Here is a 22,131-nt window from a genome sequence, read left to right as displayed (position 1 = left end):
TTGAAACAGGTCTTCCCTCAAAGCAGAGACACTCTGACACACACACAACAGGTAGGAACAGAAGCCATATAGCCGGAATGACAAAACAACACAGTCAAAATGTAATGCCATCCAGAAAGTGAGACACAACCATGCAAACCAATAAGATCTATGTCATAGTATTTTGATCAGCCACTTGTGAGATAAAAGGACCATGTGCTCGGAACATTTTAAGTGACCCCCTCTTCCGAAATAGCACTTAGCCTATTTCTTTGCTATAGAAGCAGACACATCCACATCAGAGTTAGCAGCTACATAGGCAATATAGAAGTATAGTGAGCTTGGACAAAGTTGCTGCAGTTGGATTGTGTGTCTGTGTGTGTGTGTGTGTGTGTGTGTGTGTGTGTGTGTGTGTGTGTGTGTGTGCGCACGCGGCGTGTGTGTGTGTGTGTGTGTGTATGTGCATGCGTGCCCATTCGTATGTACTGTAACTGTGTAGTGTAGTGTATCATATATAAATAAATATATATATTTATCAGTGTACCTGTGTGCTTCTGCGTGTGTGTGTGAGCATGTTCGCTCCTGTGTGCCTTTGGGTGTTTGTGTGAGTTTGGGAATGTGTGCATACATGCCTCTGTCTGTGTGTGTGTGTGTGCGTGTGCGTGTGCGTGTGCGTGCGTGTGCGCGCGTGTGTGTGTGTGCGTGCGTGCATGCGTGTGCGCGCACACACATTTGTGCATCTCAGTGATAGAGACCGTCCCAGCAGGCAACCTGTGTTTTAGTCCTAATCATAATGAAAAGGAAAAGCGGGGGCACCTTGCAGCTGGCAGGCCGTCATCAGAGCAGGCCTGTGTTTTCCTGCTTACGGTTTCTCTGTGAAGTACAGAAGAACTGTGACCGCTGTCACCTCAATCACTGTTCTTCACATGATTGATCTGTAACAGCAGCACTCAGCTGCTACAGTATAGCATGGGGACACACCTTAGAGCAGTGATACTCAACTTGTGGCCCGGTGGCCAGATGCGGCCCGCAATAGGGTGCAAAGTGGCCCCCGGCCGCCCCGACCATTTTCTAATTCACAATGAAAACTTGTGTTAAATAAGCTTTGACCAAGCTTGCTCGCTGCCCGGGCACTTACAGTATATGGATGGCACCGATGCTCAGTGGTTAGCACTGTTGCCTCACAGCAAGAAGGTCCCGGGTTCGAACCCCGGTCTGTCCCGGGTCCTTTCTGTGTGGAGTTTGCATGTTCTCCCCCATGTTCGTGTGGGGTTCCTCCAGGTGCTCCGGTTTCCTCCCACCCTCAAAGACATGTACTGTATGTTAGTGTTGATACTCCTGTCAGTGCCCCTGACCAAGGCAATGGCAAAAAGAACTGGAGTTGGTCCCTGGGCGCTGCACTGCGGCTGCCCACTGCGGCTGCCCACTGCTCCTAGTTCTAGGAAGGTGCCTAGTAGAGGATGGGTCAACTGCAGAGGATGAATTTCCCCATGGGGATAAATAAAGGATAACTAACTTAACTCAACTTAACTTAACTTAACTTAACTTAACTTAACTTAACTTAACTTAACTTAACTTAACTTATGTACTTAACTAACTTAACTTAACCTAACTATCCTGTGTGCACAAAATTGTGAGACTAAACTCCGGCTGACACCCCAAAAACCTACAATCCGCTACAGAAAAATTTATATTATTGTTTGATTATTAACTGGCCCCTGGCCTTTGCAAAAATGGACCCCAGGCAAAGCAAGTTGAGTATCCCTGCCTTAGAGCAAAAAGTCCAACCAAAACAGAATTTACATGCTAGTGATGGGTAATTTCCTGGAATTTGACTCAATTGGTAGACATATCCCACCATATCTACACTAAAGGATATATTGAATGATCTGTGCCATTCCCTCAAATCAACTGTTCCATCTTATTCCTATTATTTTTGCAGAGTTGAATGAAAAACTCAACCTTTTTTGCCGTCATCCAGACTAAAAACCTCTGTTGGTCTAAATACTGAACGTGAATAACATCTCATACTGAGGCAACTTTGTACCAGTGTGGATTGTTTTAGCTTGTACATCTAAACCAGCATTTCATTCATTGATCATCAACTCAAAAACCTAAAATGAGCCCGTCCTTCCCAGAGAAGGAGTTCATCTTTTAATATGGGTTTTGCTGCCTGAGGATATCACAGTTACATGTAGCCTATGTGAGTGTCCTACTTTGTAGCTTTGCGAAGACTTTGCATGGTCGTAAATCTAACCGATCTTAAACTTTTGGTTTCAGGGTGGATTTTCCCTTTGTAGACACAATCTGCCACCATGTGGACATGGTTTTACAACACTTAACCCACACTATGTGTGTCATTGAGGTTTTACAGGAGTCAACTACAGCAGGGACCTTCAAGTCGGGACCTCTGCTTGGTGCCCCCCTGTTATACTCAAGACACAGAAGACCATAAGAAAACCCTTCTACTCCAGATTTTGGGGGAACTCTTCCTAAATTAAGCCCACCCCCGCAGCTCTCTAGAACAGAGACAGATGCTTCATAAGCAGTGAGCAGGAGTGATACCTCTCTATTCTGTGGATCTGTTTTCCTCTCAGTAACCTGACTTGTGTCCTCTATGCAGGGTAGACTCAAACGAGATCTTGGGACTAAGGATCCCCAACATCGACCCGATCCTGAATGCCAACACGGTGTGCCTGACGCTGCCGGGCCTGACGCGGCGCCAGCTGGAGGTGTGCATGAGGAACCCAGATGTGACAGCCTCCGCCATCCAGGGAATCCAGATTGCCATCCACGAGTGCCAGCACCAGTTCAGAGGGCACCGCTGGAACTGCTCCAGCCTGGAGACCAGAAACAAAATACCCTATGACAGTGTGGTCTTTAAAAGAGGTCAGTATACAATTATAGTATGGACAGCCTATATCCTTTCACTTGAATGTATACCTGCCATTCGCTGCCCTTTTTGTGGTCATTTTGCAATTGGGTTTATCGCGCTGCATGCAAAAAGTACGTTGGTCTTCAAAATACATTAGCTTCATGGCCTCTCTACACAACAGCAAATACATAGCATGGCTATGCTAATTCTACACAATATCGGCTCTACTAAAAAGTACAGTAGCCTAGTGAGACATCACTACAGATTACCCTTTGTACAATGAAGCGCAGTTTAGCCATGCAATTCAATACTCTAAACAGTTTGGTTTTCAGAGTATACGGTTTCATCGACTACTTTGATAAGATACCTTGCTATAATATAATTCTCCACATGTTTGAAAGATTATCAAAAGAGGTCAGTTTCCTCATGGATAGCATTTCCGAAATATGACTTAACATTGTATAGTTCTCCAAACTGTTAGGTTATCTCCTCCAGTGACAGACAGTATAGACCACTATGGACAATACATTATTTTCCAACCCACCATACAGTTAGTAGATCCTCAATAGCCGATACAAAAGAGCAGCTAACTTCAAAAGCAGTTAGTCACCTTGAGATTAGCAAACCTAGTGCAGATCAGTTTCCTCTGAAGCTTTGTGCTGCTTGGAGCTTCGCAATCAGCCACAATGGATGAAAGAGGATCTGTAGCGGCGTGGAGCCTTCAGATGGACTCATCTCAGGTTATTTACTGTGAGAGACATCTGTTGCTTGCAGCCTGAGCACCTGCATGGATGCACACTGTACAATATAGTTGTTACTTTGAGTGTTGGGATCAGCTCACTTTCAGTTCAGCCAAATTAGTAAGTGGACGCTCCTCAAAATGTAATTATCCACAGCCATCAGCATGGCAATTTTGTTGCAACCTTTCAAAGAATGCTCTTGATTGTCATGAAGTCAACATTTTTGCTTAGAAGACCGCAAGAGAAAACTATACTGTAGCATATGATGCAATTAATGAATGAATGATAACCCACCTTTTGAAGAATAAAACATTACAAAATAAGAAATGGAGTGAAAGAGTTGAAATTACTTCCTGGTTCCCTTGTTGGGAAGGCAATGGGATTTTTGTATGGGCATTTTGATTAAATGCCTGAAATACGGTCTGTGGTTAACACAAGTTTATGAAACGGCAAACTTTGTTCAAGATAATCTTCCGAAATGAGGACCACTTTTATGAAAACTTTTAAGCGTTTTCTGAAAATTGCAATTGTTTTTAAAATCGCATTTACGCTTTAAAAATCGGAAAAAGTGGTCATTTTGTGAAGATTATCTTGCTGAACACAAAGTTGCCAACTTGGTGTAAACCTTTGTTAACCACAGACCTTATTTCATGCATTTAACCTGAATTCCCATACAAAAATCACATTGATTTTGGAGACAAGGGAACTGGAAGTGCTAACATCTGTTAGGGACTCCTTCCTGCGCTACTCTTGCTTTGCTATAGAAATCCATGTGGTGATGGTCAATGTCAGTGCTGATTTAGTGTCACTGGCCAGCCTCCCCTCCTTACCGTGAGAAGAGTCTGGTGGCGCAGGTCTCCATTGTGGGATTGCAATGGGCAGCGCTTATTGGAAAATTGGAATATTGGAAAATAGTTTCCAACAATTCAACTTCAGCGTGTACCAACGAGGTTGTAGGTTTCTGCCGTTAGCTTGCTAGCTAGTTAGCGTTGTTGTTTTCACTGAGGCGGCAGGGCACTGTTTACAGCGACACACAGGGAGGAGGGAGCGGAAGCCGCTCTGATTGACGTGGTCGGAGCCAATGACAGAGCTTGTAATAAGCCGGGAGCGGACATCCGGCCGCGACTGAAACAGTCGCTCCAATGGGAGAGCAGCTGTAGAGCAGGGGAGGGCTTATCCCAGTAGCCTGTTTCCATGCAGCCAGATGACTCTCACGGAAGGGAGAGGAGGCTGGCCAGCGAGACTAGTGCTGATTTGACCTGTTAGCGTTCTGGTTTTCAATATCTTCATGACACACAACTGTACAAAGTAGGCGTTTTTAATTTCCTGAATGAATGAATGAAGATTGCTTTTGACCTGCTTTCTGTGTTCAAAATGGGCTGAACTTTTTAGACAGTGGAGGAATTGAGGATGGAATTCCCCTCAGTGAAGATAACTCACTAATTAGATACAGTAAGATGTCGGGGATGTTGCCATAAACATTTTCTATCCAGACTGACGGCATTCAAATTGACATTTTTTAATTCATAGTTGTGTCACCTTTACTAAATACTTTATTTCTCATAATGTGTGGATCAGCTATATTTGTGCCTATACACACCTCTGGTCCAGCTTTCACTTCTCACTGACTCATTGAATGGCTGTTTGTCATTATTAGTTGAGGCAGTTGCTGCTGGTTGTCTGGCTTCCCTGTTTTGCCCCGGGTGCAGAAACTCCAAACCACTGCAATAAACAACCTCTTTAAATTGGATGATTCATCTGTTACATGTTGATGCGTTCTGCTCGAGAGAAGATTAAAAAAAATGGATACAAGTTAATGTGCTGCCACCGTTATTGCGTGCAGCTACTGCAAATAGGCAGTATTTTGCTATACAATAGGACAGATTCACAGACATGGATTAAGTATAGTCATAGAGATTAACGCAAGATTTCAGTGAAGATCTCTATAGAAAACACATGATGATCGTCTCACACAAGGCTTAATCTGTCTGTTTACTTTATAACAGCCATCCAAACAATGTTCTCTCCATTTGGAAAGGCCTGTGAAGCAGCTGCATGGAAAGAAGTACATCAATACTGAAGGAAATGGTGTCCAGTTATATCTTCAAGGTCAGCTGCCCCCTCTAGTCTCATGATAAGGGGGTACAATAGGATCTTGTCTATTATGTCTGTCCATATGCAAAGCACATGATGAGCATATGATGAACTTATGATTGATACATTGGAATAGTGCATATTTCAGGCCACTATTGGAACATGCCTGTACTGGCTAAATTGTGATGGCAATCGAGTCATATGAAATCAGCACACGTCTCAGGTCTTCCACCTCAACACACTATAAATAGCTTTTGAGTTGGATATCACAGGTGCTCTCCACACTATAAATAGCTTTTGAGTTGGATATCACAGGTGCTCTCCACACTATAAATAGCTTTTGAGTTGGATATCACAGGTGCTCTCCACACTATAAATAGCTTTTGAGTTGGGTATCACAGGTGCTCTCCACACTATAAATAGCTTTTGAGTTGGATATCACAGGTGCTCTCCACACTATAAATAGCTTTTGAGTTGGATATCACAGGTGCTCTCCACACTATAAATAGCTTTTGAGTTGGATATCACAGGTGCTCTCCACACTATAAATAGCTTTTGAGTTGGATATCACAGGTGCTCTCCACGTCCATGTTTGTTTGGGTGTCTAATTGTACTACAGCCGACTCGGGTTGGATCCTCTCAACCACTCATCTCTCTGCTGATGCATTCTGATCACTTTTATGGGCCCATGTTCGTTCCCGTTTAGTCTGGATTAAAAACTAGGTTAAAAAGGCAGTCCGGCAGGACATATGACAGGCTTAGCAGAGTCTCTCTCTCTCTCTCTCTTTCTGTTTCTCTCTCCCCCTCTCTCTTACTATGTCTCTCGTTCTCCCTTGCCAGGCTGCTCCTAATGCTTTTCCTCCCCTTTCCAGTGCAAGTGCTTGTGAATTTGCTCTCAGCACTTTCCCAACTCTCGGCGGCAAAAGCATAAAACCTGTTTAGTCGGTTTCTGTAACCCAAAGTGACAGTTTCCTTTGAATCTTTAATTCATTTTGCCACTTCCTCTGCCATCAGTTCAGCCGGGCGTGCCGCGGCCGGTGAATTATTTGTTAGATTGATTTGTTCCCAGTCTTCCGGCTGGCCTGCGCCGTGGAGCCTGGCACAGAGCAGGGCAAGAGCTAAAACAGCCTTTCCATGTATGAGGCTACGCCTAAGTGCCATCCCTCTCTCTTCCAGGGGAGAGCGGGGAGACCAAGTGTGACTGGAGTGAGTGAGTGAGTGAGTGAGTGAGTAAATGAGTGAGTGTGTTGAAAACGTCAATTCGCTGGCCGCCCCCCGGAGCATATTCTGGGTCTCCGTGCCCAGCTAGGTCCCTGGAAGCCGTTTCTGGATAATGATGACAAGACATCATCACTGCGCCGATGACATCACAATGGGACCTGTGACATCAGGCATCACAGACTTTATGTATAGTGCAGTGCCTGTTCCCCACCCTCGACTTCCCCCATCCACACATCATGCATGCTCTGTCACTCTTCACCCCCCTCCTATACCAATTGGTTGAATTGCACAAAATCCGTCACTGTACTTTCTTGAGTCCCCAGCAGCGCACCTGCCAATTTCAAAGTTGATCGGACGAACGGTTCTCGAGAAACGCAAAAGCCATGTTCTGACTGGCTCGCAAAATTTGACACTGCACTTTCTTGGATTCCCAGCAGCGCACCCGCCAAGTTTGAAGTCGATCGGACGAAAGGTTCTCAGGATAAACCGCTTTTTGTGTTGCCAGTAGGTGGCAGTATGCTGGATCGCACAAACTTCGTCACTGCACTCTGTCGGGTTCGCAGCAGCGCACTCCCCAAGTTTGAAGTCGATCGGACGGTTCTCGGGATAAACTGCTTTTTGTGTTGCCAGTGGGGCTATGCAGAATTACACAAAATTCAGCACTGTACTTTGTTGGGTTACCAGCAGCGCACTCCCCAAGTTTACAGTCGATCTGAACGGTTCTCAAGCGCGGACAGACAGACAGACAGACATACAGACAGACAGACAGACAGACAGACAGACATACAGACAGACGGACAGACAACGGACGGACGGACGGACGGACGGACGGACGGACGGACGGACGGACGGACGGACGCTCCTGCCTTTATTAGATAGATTTGTGTTGGTCCATTGCACCACCAATGACACCTTTGACAAGTTTGTTTTTTGGTTGTTTCTGGTACAAAATGACATTTATTTTGCACATACAGTAGTAATACACTTTGGGCATTAGGAGCAATTTGCAGCGGCAGTGAAAGGTGTGCAGCATAGAGGGACTGTAGGGAGTGATGGAGGCTTGTTATGATATATCTGCATGTCTGCACACTGAAAGTCACCAAGCATCTGGTTTGTAGATTCATCTTTTTTCCTAGGTCCAAGTTTAAAGATGTCAACACTCAAATTGGGCCATTCCACACAAAAAAAGAGTTTAGAGATGAAAACGCCACATCAGATTTTTTTCACTTAAAACAACAACTTTAGAGTTTAATCCCATCTGATGTCACGGCTAATGTCTGCAGCGTTTCTGCAGCTGCCATGTTCTTTCCCTCTTCAAAACATCCGGTTTAATTCAAATGGGACGATCGTATGAGTGAAAGCAGACAGTGAGTTCAACAAGTCTTGCTCTTCTGCCTTGTTGGTGAAAGCTGCTTGCAACAGAACACATTAGTGGTCATTTAGAACAAGATCATTTTTATGGCAGACAACAGGAAGTGTCTTTGAAATGTCATTTAGTCTCAATTGAGTTTTCCCGTACATTAAGCCCTTTTGTTTGCCCCCAAAGAAGAATTGTTTGGAAAAATCAAAGGTTCTCTTTTTAGACATTGGAGGACACAAACCAATCTGCATGGTCTGACAGTCAGTGTGAGAGACACGTTTGTGTTTGAATACATAAGCAATAAGCCCCGAGAGGCCGTGGATTACTGTGATTTTACAACAGCTAAGGGCTGTTCACGGCACACCGCAACCTTAAACACCTCTTAGCTGCTGTAAAATCACTGTCAGTCACAGCCTCACGGGGCTTATTGCTTTTATAAAACGCTTGCTACATATAGCCTACCGTAAGGTTTGAGCAAAAAAAAAGCCATCCCAACGAGCACCAAACGTTCTTTTCAAACGGCTAAAATGCGGTTACAACGTCAACGTGTCAAAAAACACAATTTGGTTAATCATACTGTTAAAACGTTTGTTGTAGCTTGAAATAGAGACAATATTGATAGTGTGTGAATTGGCATTTGTCCAATTTATTGTGTAACTGAGAGTTGAAATCTGGTCTACACGAAAACTACATTTCAACGCATTTTATGTCACATGTGGTGCCAGCAAAAAGCTTCCAGGACACATATGGTTAATAGTTTAGCGCAATACTATAAAATAATGAATTTAGTTCCTGCAGCAACCGCATGCACAAGTAGCCTACTTAGTCGCTAGCTAGCTGTGACTGACTAGACCAAAGCAAGTCTGCACCAAGTGCGGAACGAGGTGGTCTGGGCACGCTATGTTATTGTAACAGACTGTATACGAGGTGTGTACCCCCTGAGTTTCTGGTGTTAAATGAAGTTAACCTCTGAAGCCTACAGCCTACAGACTATAGATTCACACACACACAACATAATTTTAGTCTGTTACATAACATAATATTATAGTCTTGTACACATCACATAAAATAACCTGTCCTCCCGATCGTTGAGCCTACAATCGTATACTGTAGTCTACAAGTTGTGTGTGAGATAGAGTATATATGTGCCCGGGTCCCTCATTCCGTTCCGAATCCTGTGAGTGGTGCTGAATTTTTAATTTAAGATCTTGGTGAAATATGGTCTAAATGTGAACGTTTAATCAACGTCTGCAAATAGTCGGTGAAAAAACTTTCACTCTTGAACCTTTCTTGCACGTTTTTTCAACGTTTACCCTAAACGTTTTTTAAACGACTTTTCAACCTAAAAATGCTCGCTGGGATATTGATAACAAATAACTGTTCTTCCGCCAAGCAATGTAGTCCTTCAAGCCCCCCTCTAGTCAGTTCAATGGAAAAATTGAGCAGTAGCCTGTTCCCTCTATACTATGTTAGCTGCAAGGATAACGTAAGCCGCATTATTGCTGAGATATCAATAACCAGATAACAGATTTTAAAGCTAATGCCCCCATAGGAAGAGCATGACTCGAAATAGTTAGCTAATGTTTTGGTCACTCAGTGGCATTTCGAGGCTGACGAACGTGGTTAGAGTCAGCGGGGCTTAGCTAACGTAGCTAACATGGCACAGTAATACTGTGTGATGCGGTCACAGGTGTGTGTTTGCAGAGTATCTTACAACGGCTTCGAACGCAGCTCAACCAATCATAAAAATCAAGGACCGGAACTATCCGTTCTATAATGTTCAGTTTTATACAGTAGTGACTATATTGTCCAATGTCACCAACAGATGCAATTCAGTTGCATAATGTAAATAAAATATTTTTTTATTTTTCCAACATCAACTATACTAAGGCCACGTAATTTAGACCAGTAGTTCTCAAACTTTCTCATGTCAAAGACCCCCTAAACTGACACGAATTAGACCACGGACCACGCTTTTATTACAGAAACTGTATGAAACCCATGACCAAAATAGTCATACATTCTGTCATTGTGTTATGGATGGAATTCTAGTGAAAATACTTGTGCTGCCGGGGACTGACTGGGGGTCCCCAGGCACCACTTTGAGAACCACCGCTTTAGACCATAACATACTCACAAAACAAAATAATATGTTTATTTCAAAGCACAAACAAAGAAATAACGTCAGACATTGCTTAAAGGAGCAATAGCATTTAACAGGATTTTATTTGACTCCAACAAGCCGACTGAACCATTTCCCCTGCAAGCAAGCACGCTCTTAAGTGGTTTCTTTTCATGTCTTCTTTACAAGTTTCCATTATAATCGTCACTATTTTCTACGCTAGTAAGCGATTGCCAGAAGGGCTGCTGTTAGAGAACCTGAGGGTATGATGCTTACAGGAAGTAAACTGAGCTCCAAGAAACACACTTCACCCTTCAATATTTAGGGATATTCTACAATTGTGTTTTTTCCCTTCTTTTAGGGTTAACCCTAACCCTAACCCGAATATATACATGTTAGAGAGCGAGAGAGAGAGAGAGAGAGAAAGAGAGAGAGACAGAGAGAGAGAGAGAGAGAGAGAGAGAGAGAGGCAGCATGAATCTTATGAATCAGGGGTTCTTAAAGTTTTGATGGCTGAGGACCAATTTAGGGTCCCCACATTGGATTGAGACCCGCCCAAGAAGAACACAGAACACAAAATAATTCCAAATCAAATATTTTCTTTAATAGCCTATTCTAGACTCAAACCCATGCCCTCTTAATGTATGTTGTTTTCTCGAGGAGAAAAGAAAAAGAAAAAAAGAAATGTGTCCATGTTGTAACACAGACATCTTCTAGTCTGACACAGAAAGAGGACCCCTTTGAAAATGTGTTTTCACTCGGCAAAATTGAGGCTAACTTTTAGCCACCTTCCTGACAAATGAGGCACACATAGGTGTTGCACATAATGAGCCTCTCTAAGTTCAACATACGTTGCTCCTAGTGTAAACCTTGCTCACCTGCAACAGTACAGGATGGTGAGGGGGCTCGGCCCTGCATGGGATTCCATTGAAAATCAAACTGCAGCCATCTGATGCTCGTCAGTCAGCCAGACAGTCACCATCAAGCCTGCCAGTCACCCAGGAGCAGCCAAGCTAATGGCTTGCAGGTTGGATGAAAGAACTCAGGCGAGGGGTTGGAGACTTGAAAGAAGGGATTAGCAACTGGAAGGAAGGAGGGAGAGATTGACGGAGGAAGGGGGCAGATGAATGGAAGGAGGTGAGAGAGAGAGAGAAAGAGAGAGAGGCATACAGAACCAGAAATGCACCCTGCTGCTCCAAAACCCAAGTGGAATAGACCCTTTTCACGGGGGCCATTTTGTGTCGAAAAGGCAGGGTAAACACAGGTGCAAGCAGTGGCGGACTGCATAATCGGGCACGTCGGGCAAATGCCCGGTGGCCTGGCCTGGCCTGTCAATTTTTTTTTTTTTTGCAGGCCAGGCCAGGCCACTCACTGAACAGCAGGCCAGACGCCGCCTACTGGTTTACTAGTGGTTTTATTACTTTATTCAGGTTTAAAGTGGGTGCATCTCATTGTAAAATTGGACTTGGCCGAAATTGGGCTTCAAACGGCCCAAATCGGGCTTTAAACGACCCAAATTGGGCTTCAAACGGCCCAAATTGAGCTTCAAACGCCCCAAATCTTTCGCCGGCGTCGGCCCGTATCGGCCTGGCCTGCTTGGTATCTAATGCCCGGCCTGAATTATGATCCCAGTCCGCCCCTGGGTGCAAGCAAAACACTAATGAGGGTTTCCAACTTCCATGATTGGAAGTAGATTCGAAGTTGGAAACCCGCATTAGTGTTTTGCTTGCACCTGTGTTTACCCTGCCTTTTTCGACACGAAATGGCCCCCGTGAAAAGGGTCTCTCGCTCGCAAAGTCCTGCAGGACTAGTGCAGGAACTATTTGGCTACCGTTCCACTTCCATATAGATAGGCCATGCCAGTATAGTGTCTGTAGTGTAAGCAGTGGGGACAGACAGTCGTCTGTATGAGCAGTAGGCAGACAGAAGGACACAGCCCTGTGTTGTTTTTGTTAGCAGTGTGTCAGACTCCTCTGATGGGAGTGGTGGGGGTCTGTTCACTTTCAGCCGGGCCCTCAGAGACACAGTACGCAAGTGTTTGGAACACTTAATTGCTATTGTCCCAGATGTTTCTCATGTTTTTTTATGAGACTTGGCACGTGTGTGTGTGTGTGTGTGTGTGTGTGTGTGTGTGTGTGTGTGTGCGTGTGTGTGCGCATGCTCTTATGTGCACCCTTATCAAAATTTGTAGGGCCCCTTGTATCACAAATGACTTATCATGTATGAACCAAAGCATGCAAAACAGCCTTAACTGTTAGCTTTTACTGTCCTGTTTGACTCGAGGTTTAGGGAGGGGAAAATAGCTTCACATCCAACACACTTAAAAGCGGAAACTTTAATGAGGAAGCGCTAAATAGTTTTGTATGCTACTTCCAGATGTTAATATAGGTTAAAAATAGAAGCTGTACCACAGCTATTGCAAATTGAACAAGTACATAAATAAATAAGTAAATAAATAAATAAATAAATAAATAAATAAATAAATAAATAAATAAATACTACTACTACTACTACTACTACTACTACTACTACTACTACTACTACTACTACTACTACTAATAATAATAATAATAATAAGAAATTGAGCAACACATTGGTCAGAGTAAAGTCTTATCTATCGTCATCACCTCCTCGTCCTCACTCCTCCTAGCCTGATATTAGACTGAATTGTCAACTCGTCACGCTTCGTTTCCATCTTCCAGTCTGAGATAGCCCCCCTATGAGGGGAATCCCCCAGGGGAATTAAACCTTTCCTAACCAATCGCAAGAGACCAACGTATCCGACCAACGTATATTCCACACAGACAGTAATATTGTAAAGTACTTATTACTTACAAATGAAAGTAACTAGTAATAATGTAGTATTTTGCATTTTGAAAGCGACTTGCCCAACACTTCTCGGCACTGATTGACTAATCGTTTGTTGAACCGATGATTGGAAGTCTGGACCCAGGCAACCCTTCTTCTCTGTCTACCTGTTATTCCTCCTCTGCTTTCATCTCCCAGGTCTATGACACATGCACAGTGGTATGTTGTGCCTGCAGGTCATTGAATATTTGGTAACACTTTACATGCACTCTGGTTTATAACAGTCACAATGGCACATTCCTGACTACTGATACAATCCTCATGTCAGCCTTCAGAAGGTGTTGCCTGAATACTTATGTCATTTTGGACAACACACTGAAGCATTGTATCAATTTAGAGAGCATTGCATACATTTAAACTGCAATCAAAAAAATGTTTTTTTTTAAATGCTACTGTATCCCTCTCTCCAATCCAATGAATCTTGGATCTCCTGATTACGATCTATACTATAGATAGCTATATATCCCCATATACTGTAGCTCTATGTAACATGGTCTAATGAAAGGAGTAACAAGTACGCAACCGTGAAATCGCTCTTTTTCTCCTCGCAGGTTTAGATGTTTTTAGATCACTATCAGTTGTGCGCAAATGAAGCGTGTTCAGGGCAAACCATCTTGTTTTGACCAACTTTGAGGGATTTGAGTACGGACATTCAAATGAGCACGCCTTGTTCAAATTATGTTCAGATTTCAATGTAATGACACCTCATTTGAAAGTTTACATAATCTGCCCTTCCATAATCTGTAAAGAACAAAAGACCTTGGCCTGTATACTTGTTAGCCAAAACACCAGTTCCTATCACATATGTCGCACCACCATTCTCCTTATATGACCCCACCTCCCCCCCCCTTCCTTCATCCCTCTCACCCCGCCAGGTTTCAGAGAGAGCGCCTTTGCGTACGCCATCGCGGCGGCGGGCGTGGTGCACGCGGTGGCCAACGCCTGCTCCATGGGCAAGCTGAAGGCGTGCGGCTGCGACGAGAAGCGGCGCGGCGACGAGGAGGCCTTCCGCGTCAAGCTGCACCGCCTGCAGCTGGAGGCCATCCACCGGGGCAAGGGCATGGTGCACGGCGTCATGGAGCACTTCCCCGCCGACCTGCCCGGCCCGCAGGACTCCTGGGAGTGGGGCGGCTGCAGCCCCGACGTGGAGTTCGGGGAGAAGTTCTCGCGCGACTTCCTGGACGCCCGCGAGACCTACAAGGACATCCACGCCCGCATGAGGCTGCACAATAACAGAGTCGGGAGGCAGGTGAGTGCTGCACGGAGGGGAGGTCCCACTGACTTTAGCGCGAGCGTAAATCTATCATTCAAGTGTGCGTGTGTGTGTGTGTTTGTTTGTGTGTGTGTGTGTGTGTGTGTGTGTGTGTCCCAAGTCTCTCTGTGCAAGTTGTGAGTATTTTGTTCCACTCTCTGCAACGTTGGGCTTCACACCATTGTCTCTGATTTTGAAAACAAGATTTGATGACCTTTACCCATCCATACCAGGCAAATATGCAGTGTAGTGTAAACCCTCCATTACAGTGTTTTTCCAGCGCTACAGTAGGGTCGATCAGATTTGGCTAATATGTAAGCTTGGAGGTGGTTTCCACCGTAGTATGTTCACAAGAGCCGGTTTTGATTCACTTCACTTTCCTTTCACATTAAACTATACAACCACAGATCTTTTGGTGTGATCAGGGTGTGTGTGTGTGTGTGTGTGTGTGCGTGTGTGTATGTGTGTGTGTGCAAATGTAAAATGACAGACCTGTCAAGGGAACAAAAGAGTATCCCTGTCACGCTATCCTGGTAAATATGCCACTCTCTCTAATATAATTTATGACCTCCGCCACGGAGTTGGCTGGGCCGCTGGAGGTGATGTTTTCACCCCTGTTTGTCTGCTTGTCTGCAGGATATCTCCAAAAGTTATGAACGGATTAGCACAAAACTTGGCAGAAAGGTTGGTCATGGGCCAACTTAGACGTGATAACTTTCTAGGCCCACTGGCCAAAAGGGGGCGCTGTAATGGGCTTGTTCAATCGCAAAAAGGTGCGTAACTTCTGAAACGATTCGCGTAACACCACGGAACTTTGTAGAAACGCTGGTCATGAGCCAAGGACAATGCGATGAACTTTCCACGGCCAGTGGCCAAAAGGAGGCAGTGAGAGTAGCATGTTGTGGCAGAGGCATGCACTCTACAGACTGTCCCTATAGCTTGATGCTATACTTGCTTGATGCACTGCTTCTGCACTGTTGCGACATTCCCAAAGGGAAATGTTTGGATCATTCTGGATAGGGTGTTGGACATCTTACAATATCTATCTGTGAAGGAAATATATATTTACCAGTAAAACAGGTGGATAGTGGGTGGGATGAGGGCCTGTGGGCCAATGATAACGTCCCACTCAACAACACACATTTCATTAGCTAGGTCCACAGTGGCCTGTCATTAGATTGTGATTTTTTTTTTTTGGCATCCTGCATAATGTGTGTGTGTCTGCATGTGTGTGTGTGTGTGTGTGTGTGTGTGTGTGTGTGTGTGTGTGTGTGTGTGTGCGTGCGTGTATGTGTGTGTGTGTGTGTGTGTGTGTGTGTGTGTGTGTATGCGCGTGTGTGCGTGCGCATGTGCAATATAACAACAGGACTGTGTGGACATCATCATACAGTATGCGGCGTGCACACCACACGTGTACAGTACCTGCGCACCGCGTCGTGACGTACGTCATCATAACAACATCACATTTCTCAACAGCTGGCCAGCTTGCCTATCTCCTTCGGTACGTAGGCTAGCCTACTCTCATCTGCAGAATGAAATGTTCAACAGCTTGCTACCTCATTTGCTGCTCATATTGGGCACATTCTTGTTAAATAATGATTTGATAGTAACACCAAAGTAAAACCAGAAATCCCAATATCGCAGGTGGTGTTGCTCCATTGTGTTTCGCGGATTCACTTGTGTTGTTTAATGCAGTAATTAATGCCAAAAATAATCTTACTGTTCACAGTTGTGTGTATCTGTATGTAGCCATTAGGGGTGTCACAATATATCGTCCCACGAAATTTCGCGATAGTAAAACGTCACGATATGTATCGTTGAGATGAAATCTCATATCGTGAAAAAAAAAAGAAATTTTTTTTTTTTTTTTTTTTTTTTTTTTTTTTCAAAAGTAGACAAAGAAACGTCTTTGTTTGTTGAAGTTCAATGTGTGGAAAGTAGTTCAGTTGAACAAGTCTCTGAAGAGACACATGAGAAGTTATACAGGAGAGAAACCATTCAATTGAGTTTCTGGCAAAACTGTTTACTTGACAGGAAAAACTGAAGATGCATAAAAAATAGACTAAGAAAAGTCTTGTTGTTTGAGTTTGAAGAAAAACTGAAGATGCATAATGAGAATTTATACTGCTGAGAAACCTTTTAGTTCAAAGTAAATCTAAGTGACGTGTAACTCATTCTATTTCAAGATAAGCCTTATCTCCAATCTCATGTTTTTTCTAGTTGTTATTGTAATAACAATTTCCCACAACAGCATGTTTTGTATTTGTGCATTTCAAATAAAATACTACTTTTCCAGTCATATATTGTCATTATTCAAGTTTAAAAAAATATTGTTAAAATCGTATCGTATCGTATCGTTATCGTGAACCCAGTATCGTGATACGTATCGTATCGTGAACTGAGTGTATCGTGACACCCCTAGTAGCCATTGTAGAAGTCTCATGCAGCTTTCACACTTTTGCTGCACTACATTTGGCATACTCCCCAAAGAGGAATTGGTTGGAAAATCCAGAGTACCAGTGTCGGATAGATGCAGTGTGGGAGGCATGGAGTGCCAAAGTCACGCCCTCTTCTGGGTTCGGCATTTGGCCTAAGAGATTTTCATTCTCTATTCATTTTTCCATAGATGTTTCCTAAAATCCTATTAAAAGAGTTTTACTTGGTTAAAATTGGTCAGAGTGAAATGTTATCTACTGTATGGTCTCTCCTGAGTCTGAATATAGCTGAATCACTTGGTTTGACCAAGTCAAAGTCTTTTTAGAAGGTTTGTACGGAACGTCTATGGAAAAACGAATGGGGAATGAAATCCCGTAGGCCCTGTTGTATAGAATAAATTAAAGTCAGAATTCTTGAGTCAGAGATTCGGCTTATACTTGAATTTAATATGATTTAAGGTCTCATGAGAGGAAGAGATGCCACTAGCACAATGGGCAGGGATATATTTCTTCAAACAGAAAGAGATGGTTACAATGTTTTAGAAGGTGCATCCGGAGAGCTGACATTGTAATAAGTTGATACAGAGGTATAGTACAGTACAGTACAGTATGGTGCGGATGTAGCTCAGGAGGTAGAGCGGGTCGTCCACTAATCGCTTTGGATAGAAGAGGTCGGTGGTTCGATTCCCGGCTGCTCCAGTCTGCATGTCGAAGTGTCCTTGGGCAAGATGAACCCCAAATTGCTCCTGATGGTGTGCCAGCACCCTGCATGGCAGCCTGCCGCCATCGGTGTATGAATGGGTGAATGTACCTACTGACTGTAAAGCGCTATATAAATGCAGGCCATTTACCATTTACAGTACTGTACAGCACAGTACAGTACAGTAAGTTGTGGCACAGGGATTACATCACATGCGATGAAAACATCAGATATAGTGTGGAGACAGTGGTATTGCTGATGAGGACAGGAATGTTGAGAGTAGGCTATGTGTATATGAAGATAGAGATTATGTGTATATTTAAATGACTGATTGAAAGCTTTAAGGGGGTTAAAATACTGAACTTTAGTGTGTGAGTCTGATAAAACGTTCTCTAATAGGCCCCGTGCCGAACCTAGAAGAGGGTGTGACTTTAGCACTCTACTGGTTGCTACTGCAGTTTTTTTTTATTCATCACAGGCATAATGATTATCTGATCACCTCATCTTGCTTGACAATCCACTGGCATTATTCCGTTTCTAAACCAGATTAACATCCTTACACCCAGTGTTGCAACAAAGCTGGACTGGCACCCAAAACTGTGTGACAGGGTAGTTTAATTAGTTCAGCAGTCTAAATTTGGGGGGAAATTTTGTTAAATTGAATTGAATTGTTTTTGTTTAATTACCTGCACAGCAGATCAGATAATCTGTCAGATAAAAACATTTTTAACAAGTGGATTTCCAGGGGAAAAAATAAATATAAAATAAAGAAATAAAGAAATAAAGAAATAAAGAAATAAAGAAATAAAGAAATAAAGAAATAAAGAAAAAATTAAAGAAAGAAAGAAAGAAAGAAAAAGAAATAAGCTGCTTCTGATCATTATATGTGCCTGTTGTACTGGGAGCCATAGTTCTTGTCCAATCAAGCATCTTGTAGCTGGCAATTTATGCATGCTCAATTTCATCTACTTAACAGCTGCCCTTCTGCCCTCTCCACAGTGCAGCCCCAACAGAGGTATGCATATTGGTTAGAGAGCCACACTGGCTATTCTCAACAGGTTGCTTTTATGTGTTGGGGTTGCCTCAATATATTGCCTTTTGGGGGGGGGGCAGTGGGGCGGGCAGTTGAAGATGCTTTTGGATTCATAATTTATTATGCGCCCTAGAAAAATAATCACAGGTAACCTGACGTGCCAGAACCATCTGGGACCTCGTCTTTGTAGACTGTTTGGGGAAGGGCAGGCGCATTCAAAAAATACCTGGCAGGTGATTGGATGAACCATCGGTCTACCGTCTATCACGGGCTTGTTTCTTGCTGTCCTCACACCTGAACCGCGCCCGTAGCTGCCTCTGGATGCTGATTGGTGAAACCAATAGATTGGAGCGCGAGAAGATGTCAGAAGTATTTTTCCGTGAAGCTTGTCTTGCATAAAGATATGATTCTGCTACGTGCAACACCTGCACAAACATTTGATGAATGAAGATGATAATGATGATGATGGCGATTGCTGATGACATAGTAGTCTGAGTATCACTATCGTCCCTCAAAGGGATTCTTCAGCTCATGTGGTTGATTTTGTGGCTTAATTGTTTTCTGAGAGCGGTGTGTTACGGTTGTGCTGTTGTTTGGATAACAAGGCCATTAGATTAGCATAGCATCTAATCTGACAGGTGCATTTCAGTGGATAGGTGGCATGTTTATTTGAGCCTTTTGTCAGCCTAGTAGCACCATTATTTATTTATTTATTTATGTATGTATGTATGTATGTATGTATGTATGTATGTATGTATGTATGTATGTATCTATGTATGTATGTATGTATGTATGTATGTATGTGTGTATGTATGTACAGTATGTATGTATGTACAGTATGTATGTATGTATGTATGTATGTATGTATGTATGTATGTATGAATGTATGTATGTATGTATGTATGTATGTATGTATGTATGTATGTATGTATGTATTTATTTATTTATTTATTTATTTATTTATTTATTTATTTATTTATTATAGTGTAATTTCTACCTAACTAGTTGCCACAGGAGTGACTCCCCCGGGCAATGGGAGAGAGAGATGTAAATGACAGTGATAAGGCTCGATGGCGTCCAGCACTGCGGTGGAACACCGACAAGAAGCCGCGCGCGGTAAATTGCTCATTGTTCCCCCGTTTCCTCCTGAGTAATTTGGGCCTGTATCTTTCCATCAGTGGACTTTTGGTTTCCTTGATTATGCAGACAAAACACAAATGTGGAGCGAGCGAGTCAGCCCAGCTCGGCGGCAGCGGGCCTCAGCGGCACAACGGCAGTGGTAATAGTAGTACTAGTCATTGAAGTAAGTAAGTATAAGTACTGGTGACATAAATTCCAATCAGCGCTGTTGACATGGGAATAAACTCTGGGTGGTTGCAGATATGACACGAGCAGTAATGGCTTACATTAGCTCGTGTCCCCCAGGGCAGGAGAATAATATGTCTGTTGGGGCCTTCTCTTTGTTTGGCTGGAATGAGTCAAGGTTTTGAAATTTGGTAAGCGGGTGGGTCATGGTGTTGGCCTTGCTACAGCATATGTGCTCTGCTGTATCTCTTGAGGCCACATGCTTGCTGATATTTAAGGCTTCTAGTGCAGTGCCCGTTCCCCTCCCTCCCCTTCTCCCCATTCACCCCACCGTGGGTCCCCCCGTGGGTGTTTTTTTTTATTTCATTTCCCCCACACTGCACTCCGTCAGGTCCCCCTAAGTAAGCACACTCCCCAAGTTTGAAGTCGATCTGACGAACGGTTCTCGAGACATGCGAAGGACAGACATACATACAGTCAGGCATACAAACATACATACAGACAGACAGACAGACAGACAGACAGACAGGCAGACAGGCAGACAGACAGGCAGACAGACAGGCAGGCAGGCAGGCAGGCAGGCAGGCAGACAGACAGACAGACAGACAGGCAGGCAGGCAGACAGACAGACAGACAGACAGACAGACAGACAGGTAGGCAGACAGACAGACAGACAGACAGACAGACAGATGGTGGGTGCTGTCTTTATTAGATAGATGGGAGGTGGCAGGATGGCTCCAAAAGGACCAGGTCTCATCATTGCCATCAGTGTCCAGCAACAGCAGTTCCTGACGAAGGCTCCTTGAGCTGAAACGTGTTGGTTTGCTGCTAAGATTAAAATTCTTGTATAGCCATGGATTACAAGGCCTTTTATATTTTTCACCTTGAACAGTGTGCCTGAGACATCCTCTTTAAGTTCACCATTTTTGATACTATGGAGCTTCTCTTTTTCCATTCACACAAGGAGACGAACTTAAAGATCCTAAAATTTCCTAATTAATGAATTCATGAATTAATCCTAATTAAAGATCTTAAATTGATCCAGCCCGCTCCCACGAGCACCTGTTCGCTGTCCACACTGATTCACCTAACGGCCACATTCCACTGAGTCCGTGTTCGGTCCGTCTGCGCTGCGGTACGGTTTCGGAGCCGATACGTTTCCACTCTAATCATTTTGTCAACTCCCACCTACTCCGCTGCGTTGCGTGCCTACTCCGTCCCAGCTCCGACGATCCGGAGCTCTCCGAAGCAGATACGCAAGGCTTCTATTTTTCACGGATGTCAGAGCAAAGCTGCAGCAAGTTGGGTGGAGCCAGGCATGGAATCAACAGGGCAGAGGTGCTTAGAGCATTCAAGATCAAGCCAGTGGACAAACATGTATGAGGAAAAGTTAATCATTGAAGTGGAAAACCACAAAATAATATATGACACGACACATCCTTTTTACAAGGACAACACCAAGCAAGTCCACCCCTCCTCTGTTGGGAACAATGATCTTCTGCCTGTTTGTTGTTGTATTTATCCCACATACAAATTGTCTCGCGTGATTTCACCGCGAGAACTTGTCGGTCTCGTCACTCCAGCTGTCTGGTGGAGCGGAGCCGTGACGTGCTCTGCACGTGTTGGCGGAGCACAGAGCACGGAGAAAAACCGGAGCACAGCCGCAACGCAAATGCACCCAGTGGAATCCCGGCGTAAGGACCCAAGCAGCACTCCTATCCAATTGTTTCATTGCATCCTGTAAAAGTGTCTTGACGCTAAACCCCTACTCACTGTGAATCGCTCTTGCCAGGAACGTCAGCCTAATGCTTCAAAATGTAAAAATGCAGGGTTAGAGCAGTTGAAGTACTGTTAGTCACCCACCATAATTCCCCTACAAAACACATGATGCCATGTGGAGGTGGCCATAGTGTGACTTTGGAGGGTCACCTGATATTTGATTGGGTGCTGATGTCGCTGGCGCTCAATTAAATACCCTGTCGGCTGAAGTATAATGACACAGAAACAATTTAGCCTATATTTATAGAGATAGGTGCTGCTTTCATTGTGCAACAGGCATAAACTCAATGGCTTGATGTGATATATGATGTTAAATGATTCTCAGCCACAGACATCAATTTGGTTATATTGGCAAAGAAAGTGTCACT

At 43.9% G+C, this 22,131-nt stretch overlaps 1 protein-coding gene across 1 annotated transcript in view; it reads left to right on the top strand.

Annotated features, from left to right (window-relative positions):
• Window positions 1–22,131, top strand: part of wnt10a (wingless-type MMTV integration site family, member 10a) — a gene marked incomplete at its 3' end in the record, with an annotated part of 48,524 nt that overhangs the window by 704 nt on the left and 25,689 nt on the right. The window contains exons 2-3 of the mRNA XM_083638645.1: window positions 2,603–2,868; window positions 14,135–14,508. Coding sequence (XP_083494771.1) covers window positions 2,603–2,868; window positions 14,135–14,508 — 640 coding nt within the window. The remainder of the gene's footprint in view (window positions 1–2,602; window positions 2,869–14,134; window positions 14,509–22,131) is intronic.

The sequence above is a fragment of the Poromitra crassiceps genome (genome assembly GCF_964638095.1).
Source record: "Poromitra crassiceps genome assembly, chromosome: 6".
Taxonomy (NCBI): Eukaryota; Metazoa; Chordata; class Actinopteri; order Beryciformes; family Melamphaidae; genus Poromitra; species Poromitra crassiceps.
Note: the sequence above shows the minus strand (reverse complement) of the source record. Positions and strands in the feature narration are given on the sequence as shown.